This window comes from Salminus brasiliensis, chromosome 18 (assembly GCF_030463535.1).
Source record: "Salminus brasiliensis chromosome 18, fSalBra1.hap2, whole genome shotgun sequence".
In the NCBI taxonomy this organism is placed as follows: domain Eukaryota; kingdom Metazoa; phylum Chordata; class Actinopteri; order Characiformes; family Bryconidae; genus Salminus; species Salminus brasiliensis.
Genome location: NC_132895.1, coordinates 2,772,408 through 2,779,907, shown reverse-complemented (window position 1 = coordinate 2,779,907; position 7,500 = coordinate 2,772,408). Strand labels below are relative to the sequence as shown.

Below are 7,500 nucleotides of genomic sequence, written 5' to 3'. Positions count from 1 at the left end.
TCGCTGTTTCTTAAGGTATTAAAAGAGTTTCTCCTGCTTTTGTTAGAGTATCTGTCTCTACTGTCCAGGAAAGAAGGCAGGCTTTCTCCTAGATTTTGAAGGAGCATTGCTGTGAGGATTTGATTGAAGTCAGGATGTTGCGTCCTCAACTCCCCAACTCATCCTAAAAGTACTGGATGGAGCTCCACCACCACCACCATCATCATTCCAGAGAGTACAGTTCCGCCACTGCTCCACAGCTCAATGCTGGAAAGATGTGCACCTCTAGTAACCCACACCCAGCTATAGGCTAGTGCCAGTAGGCTCATGTGTGGTCTCATATGTCTCACAATCCCCATCAGCAATGGGTGCAATTTAAAGTAGCTGAATGCATGAACATCTTGCATATGGGGCTGGTATATCTGAACGACCCGAGTGTGTGAAGCTTGGGGGTGAGCTGTATTTAAGGTGCAGTGCATGTGTCTCTGGAGGACGCTGGGCTATTAGGGATTGATTCCTATTGCTTTCTGTTGCTCCTTTATTTTTATGTCCCTCTCCCTTTGTCTCTCTCTCTCTCTCTCTTAACGTTCTCCTCAGACTGCCTCAGCAGCATCTTTCCCCTTTACTACCCTTTATGACACCGGTGTTAAGTCGCGATCCCTCCCTCCCTCTCTCTCTCTCGCGCGCACACTCTCACTCGCACGCCCTCTCGCCTTCCTGTTCAATAATAGATGTGTGTTTGTGTTTGGCTGTGTGCAGCAGCTTGCCTGTGTCGAGCCTCTTAAAACGGTGCTGAAATTTTAATCATGTGTGTGTCTCGGTAGAGGAGAGCAGTGGGATGCACTTACTAAATCTCTCTTTAAATTCCCCCAGCAACTCCACACACACACACACACACACACACACACACACACACACACACACACACTCTATAGCTGCTTTGGACACATTAGTGGACTTGATGCTTCCTCTGAAAGCTGCTTTTTATAGGACCTGGGTTGAGCAGGAAGGGATATAGAACTAATATATACACACACACACACACACACACACACACACACACACACACACACTCGCCTTAAAGTCATTTGCTGTCTCTTGATGCTGCATTTATGTGCTGGTGATTGGGGAGGAGGGGTGCCTAGAAGCAGAACCTGAGTAATTAATGATGCTATGGCATCACGTAGGACTGTGTGATGTGATGGTATTAAGTGTGTGTGTGTGTGTGTGTGTGTGTGTGTGTGTGTGTGTGTGTGTGTTTTCTCGTTTTCTTGTGACGTCGGGAGCATTTGCGTACTTTTAGAAGCATAGCTTAATTCCAGATGCTCATATTAAAAGAATAATTTGGCAAATAATCAAATCAGCCTGATTGATCACTGAGCCCAGATACAGTTGATCGATCAGGACGTGTTCAGTAGACATGTATTCTTCTTCAGAGATCATAGATGAGCACCATCTCCTTGTTTCGTTACCAAGAGCATAATTAATCCTGTTTAGATTGATGTAGTACAGCAAATGTATTGACAAAAGTATTGGGACACCTGCTTATTTATCCATGGTTTCTTCTGAAATTAAGGCTATTAAAAAGAGCTGATCCTGCTTTTGTTGGAGTAACTGTTTCCACTGTCCAGAGAACAGGGCATTCTACTATACTTTGGAGGAGAAGCATTGCTGTGAGGATTTGATGGATTGCATTCAGCAACAAAAGCGTCACTACCCCCACCTCATCATCCCAGACTCCCGAACTCACAGCAGCACCACCACCATCATTCCAGAGAACGCAGCTCCTCCACTGCTCCACAGCTCAATGCTGGTTAGAGGGGTATAGCATCCCCACCCCCTCACCCCCCTCACCCCCCCCAAAGCCTGGCATTAGGCAGCATGGTGCCAACAGGTTCATGTTGATCTGCTCCAGAGAGTCCCATTCTATTACAGAGACTAGACAAGCTGTGTGTGTGCATTTGCACATAGTTTCATATTGTATATCATGCCTTTAGGCATCATAGGAAATACTCCACGCTCAAAATCAGTGAGATCATATTTTTTTGGTGATGATGGTTGATCAAAACCTGAAGCTGCTGGGCTGTATCTGCATGAGTTCATGCATTTCATGATTTATTATTGATGATTATTAATGAGGTGTTCCTTATATTTTTGGATTAGTGTGAAGTAAGTTCATAAATAAATAAATAAAACATTTTTGAAACCAGTCCTGGTTAATTCCCCCTTATTTCGGATGAACATGTTGGATGAGAAGTGCTCCTCAGCTTCCAGGTCCCGAGCTAAGTCCACACGAGCAGACGGACAGGACAGGAAGCGCAGCCTTCTTTTCCCCGCGGCTGGTCTTTACTGTTCAGCCGGCCGCTCCTGGGTGGAACTCCAGGCTGCGGAAGAGCAACTCCGGTCTGCAGAGATTGCGGCTCACCTGAGTGTGAAATGACCTGATTGCACCGAGACAGAAACACTCAGCAGAAAGAGTGAGATAGAGAGAGGCTTCTGTAGCAAGGCTTTGACTGGGAGAGAGAGAGAGAGCGAGCGAGCGAGCGAAGGGAAGAGAGAGAGAGGGGGGGGGTGAAATGGAGGGAGAGTGAATTAGAGGAAGAAGGTAGAGAGGGAGTGAGAGGACTGCAGCTTGGTAAATGAGATCGTTCCTTAAGCACTGACGACACTGTCCGAATACTTGTGGACACCCCTTTTAATGAATGCGTTCCGCAACTTTAAGATCAACAGGATGACCCTATTGGCACCATGCATGCTGCCTAATGCCAGGCGTGGGCTAGTAGAGGGGGATAATAAAGCCCCCCAGCATTGAGGAGCTGTGGAGCAGTGGAAGAACTGTGTTCTCTGGAGTGATGGATGGTGAAGGAGCTCCATCCAGTACTTTTAGGATAAGTTGGGTTGTGGAGTTGGGGATGATCTGTCATCCAACATCCTGACCTCACTAACCCTCTTGATGCTAAATGCAATCAAATCCTCACAGCAATGCTCCAAATGCTCCAAAATCTAGTAGAAAACCTTCTTCTCTGCACAGTAGAGACAATTACTCCAACAGAAGCAGGATCAGCTCTTTTTAATGGCCTTGATTTCAGACGAAACCCTGAACGAGCAGGTGTCCCAATACTTTTGTCCTAATAGCGTAGGCTTGTGTAAGACGTAGCCCGTAGCTCCTGCACCTTCAGTGTTCCTTCTTTAATGGACGCAGTCAAGAAGATGGCAGGGAACTGTGGATGGAACTGTGTGAGGGGACGCGAGAGAGGAGCAGGAGCAGTGGTTTGATGAATGGAGAAGAAAAGAGAGGATGGACGGTTTAAGGGGCGGGGGTGTGGGGGGTGTGGGGGGGGACCTTGGAATTGCTCTCCTCTGGCTGCTCAATTCTGAGTCCATTTTGGAAAGTGGCACTTTGCAGCCCCTGTTGAGCGCTGCCCCAACATCTCTCCAGCTCCAGCTTCTTTCCTGTGGGAGAACAAGGGAGAAGAGGGAGAAATGGGTCCTATACACATGACCTGCAGCATTAAAGGGAGAACGGACGGATGGATGTATGGATGGATGGAGAAGTGGGTGGATAGGTGGGTGGGTGGATGGAGGGAGAAGGTGCCAGTTACTTAGCTCAGTTGAACCCAAACGAAGTGCACAGCTAAGCTAAGCTAGTAATCGGATTGTCTGATTCAGAACACAGGGCATTTAGCTCTATACAGTATATGGACAAAAGTATTCGGACACCTGCTCGTTCATTGTTTGTTTTTGGTTTTTTTCTGAACTCAAGGCTGTTAAAAACAGTTTCTCCTGCTTTGCTTTGTTGGAGTAACTGTCGCTAAGGTCCAGATTTTAGAGGAGCATTGCTGAGAGGATTTGATTGCATACACACTGCTCTTCCACTGCTCCACAGCTCAATGTTGGGGGGCTTTATACCCCTCTACTAGCCCACGCTAGCATGGTGCCAATAGGGTCAGGATGTTGATCTGCTCCAGATTGATAGTCCTATTCTATTGACATGGTCTTTACCTGGCCTTTTCTTTGTTTTCAGCCAGGACACTTCTGTGGTGTATAAAGTTGTATTCAGTGCTGGTTGAGTTAGAGAGTGGGTGTCCTTTGCGTCCCCCCACCCCCCGTTGTTCCCCCCTGTCCTATTGAGAGAAATGTCCTAATAGAGCAGAGCGGGTCTATGGTGAAGAGCAGGACCAGGCCGCCTGTGATCAATACACTGATATAATATATGTTATTATTGTGGATGGGCCCCTTTGGATAAAACTTAATGGGTTTTGATGCTTATGGATTTTTATGCTTAAAATCATTGAGGAATCTTTCAGCCGACAGAGGATGTGAAACAGGCATCAGTTAGAGTAAACAGCGCGTTGGAGGGCCTGTTATTTTCACCGCTGCGTTCCTGTAAACAGCCGCTCGCCTTTAGCTTTACCTTCAGCTTCTGCGCTGCTTTTACTTATTCATCTTCTCTTGTTTTACTTTGTTCTTTCTCAGGAGCGCTGGACCGCTGTGTGATGGGCATAACGGCAGTGGAGATCCTGAACGCGTGTGACGAGGCCGTCCCGGCGGCGGTGGACGCTCTGAACCACCCTGCGGTGAACCTGAAGCAGGCCATGACCCGCCGCAGCCTGGCGGCGCTGAAGAACATGGCCCAGCACAAGCTGCAGACCCTCGCCACCAACCTGCTCGCTGCAGACAACGCAGACAAGGTGAGGGAGTTACTGCTCTCCTTCCCGCAACACCGGTTATTAACCCTTCTGCAGGGTCCCGCGGCCCCACCAGTGGGCTTGGAACCCACTCATTATAATGCACAGATCTGATATTCAGAACACATCATTGGTCTTTGATGTTCCTGGGCTGCTAAACCTGTACCGCAAAGGCTAGAATTAAACGGTTCTCAGTAGTTTATTGGTTATGGCTCCAGGTCTGGTCCCTGGTCTGTTTTTTTTTCAATTATTATTATTATTTATTTATTTATTTTAATTATTATTATTTTTTATATAAAAGTAAAGGTCGCGACCCATCTATTAGTGACCGCAAACACAGCTGCATCGACAAGGCTGATGTTTTGGAATTTTTATTCACTTTATATATATATATACATAAACTACATAACCCAGGTGGTTTTGAGTGGTGTTGGGTGGTCTTGCCAAATGTTTGTGGACACCCCTTCTTATAAATGCATTCAGCTGCTTTGTATGTACGTTGCACCAGTTGCTAACACAGACTACAGACACGGACAGAGCTGCCAATAGAATAGGACTCCCTGGAGTGGGTAAACCAAACATGAGCCTATTGGCACCATGCTGCCTAATGCCAGGCGTGGGCTAGTAGAGGGGTATAAAGCCCCCCAGCATTGAGCTGTGGAGCAGTGGAAGAACTGTGCTCTCTGGAATGATGGATGGTGGAGCTCCATCTAATATTTTGGGCATAGTGTGGCATGATGATGATCATCAAACATTAATGCAATCAAATCCTCACAGCAGTGCTATTCTATTCCAAAATGCAGTTACTCCAACAAAAGCTGGAGAAACTCTTTTTTTTTTTTTTGTTGTTTTTTTTGTTGTTTTTTTTAATACAGTGACTGAGCAGGTGTCCCAATACTTTTGTCCTTTTGATTTTATCAGTATGTTTTTCTTCAAGCTGGAGCAAACAGCACTCTCTGACCACCACTGTTTTAACAAATGATGGTCTGCGTTTCTTTCTCCTCTAAATAAATAACCGAGACGCGTGAAATGATAGCGTTCTGCATCAGGAGCCGTCGGAGCACAATTCCATCCTGACTCCCCGGTGGGTTTTCTGATCGTCACTGTCTCGCCCGCCGGTGGTCAAATGGCAAAGCAGAGAATAGAAGAGTGTGTGTGTGTGTGCAGCTCGGTCCTTGCTCTAATGCCCTATCATTCCCTCTGACAATATAATACTGCAGTGGTGATTCTGGTGCTCGTCTCTCAGGGCTAAAGCTGCCATTACTCCCCCCGCGCCGCCCCACCGCCGGGCCAACAGCGGCCAGCCCACAGCCAGCCAGCCTAATGATACATAATCACCATCAAACGCTCCGCAATCACACCTCCCGCCCTCCACCTCCATCTCTCCGTGTCTCTCGCTATCCCCCTACTCTCTGTCTTTGTCCGTCTCTGTCTCTCAGCTCAATTGTTTTTCAATCCGCGAGCTCCACCGCCGTGACCGCGCTTAGTTACAGTGCAGCCTGGACATCGTTAAAACAGCCAGAAAGATTCAGCAGATAATCGAAGACCAGAAATAAGAGGCTTTTAGAGAGATGATGATGATGATGATGATGGAGTCAGAGTTACACTAGATGTCCAAATGTTTGTGGACACCCTTTCTAATGAATGCTTTAATCTACTTTAAGTTGCACCCATTGTTGACACAGATGTGGACATGCATACACACACACACACACACACACACACAGATGAATAGGACCTTATAGGAACCTATCAGCACCATTCTGCCTAATGCCAGGCGTGGGCTAGTAGAGGGGCTTAAAGCCCCCCAGCATTGAGCTGCTGTGGAGCAGTGGAAGAACTGTGTGTTTTCTGGAATGATGGTGGTGGAGCTCCATCCAATACTTTTGGGATGAGTTGGAGATGAGGTGGGGTGGTGGTGATCATCATCCAACATCCGGAACTCACCAGCGCTCGCTTCTGTTGCTGAATGCAATCAAATCCTCACAGCAAAGCCCCTCCTCCAACATCTAGTAGAAAGCCTGCCTTCTTCCCTGGACAGTAGAGACAGTTACTCCAACAAAAGCAGGAGAAACTCTTGTTAAAATCATTGATTTCAGAAGTGTCCCAATACTTTTGTCAACAGTTTAAAAGCACTTGGTGAGAAACTAGGGTCAAAGATCACCACCAACAAAGTTCGGGCTGGTAAAGTGTAGCGCAGAACGCCACTTCCCTGCACACTACAGACTAGGGTTCGAGTCCCTGGCCAGATAAGTACGCTCCACCACCCCAGACTCCGAACACCACCGTAACCTGCCCCCCTGTAAATCTGCTCACTGGACACTGTTCTATTGGCTTGTTGTCTTCCTGCAGTAACTCTAAGTGATCTCTAGAGGGCAGTATGGCTCCACGATCACACCCTGTTAATCGCACCAGTCACACTTTTGTGTGTGTGTGTGTGTGTGTGTGTGTGTGTGCTGGGGGGTGCAATTAGGTGATGCCTGTCAGCTCTGCACAATTCACATTCTCAAGGCCTGATCTACACACACACACACACACACACACACACATACAGGCGGACCTGTAAACCTGGCCCAGCTGTGGTGGTGTGTGTCGGGGATGACATGCTGCTTCCTTTGTGTGTCTCAGCGAGCCTCGGACCCTTTCTGTCACTGGACCAGGTGTCCGGGCTTATGGGCAGGTGGGCTGTCAGCACTGTTTCTGATTCAGCTTTAAAGCTGAAGCCCCTTCACTCAGATTTTCAGCCCGGTCATCTCTCACCATTCAGCTTCTCCACACTCTCTCACTTTTACCTTCAGGTTTGACTGGATGGAGGAATGAGGTCCAGCCATTT

General features: G+C 47.5%; 1 protein-coding gene across 1 annotated transcript in view; it reads left to right on the top strand.

The window, feature by feature from the left end:
- Positions 1-7,500, top strand: part of wdr7 (WD repeat domain 7) — a 71,867-nt gene that overhangs the window by 35,924 nt on the left and 28,443 nt on the right. Inside the window, exon 14 of the mRNA XM_072662476.1 lies at positions 4,456-4,670. Within this exon, the coding sequence (XP_072518577.1) occupies positions 4,456-4,670 (215 nt within the window). The remainder of the gene's footprint in view (positions 1-4,455; positions 4,671-7,500) is intronic.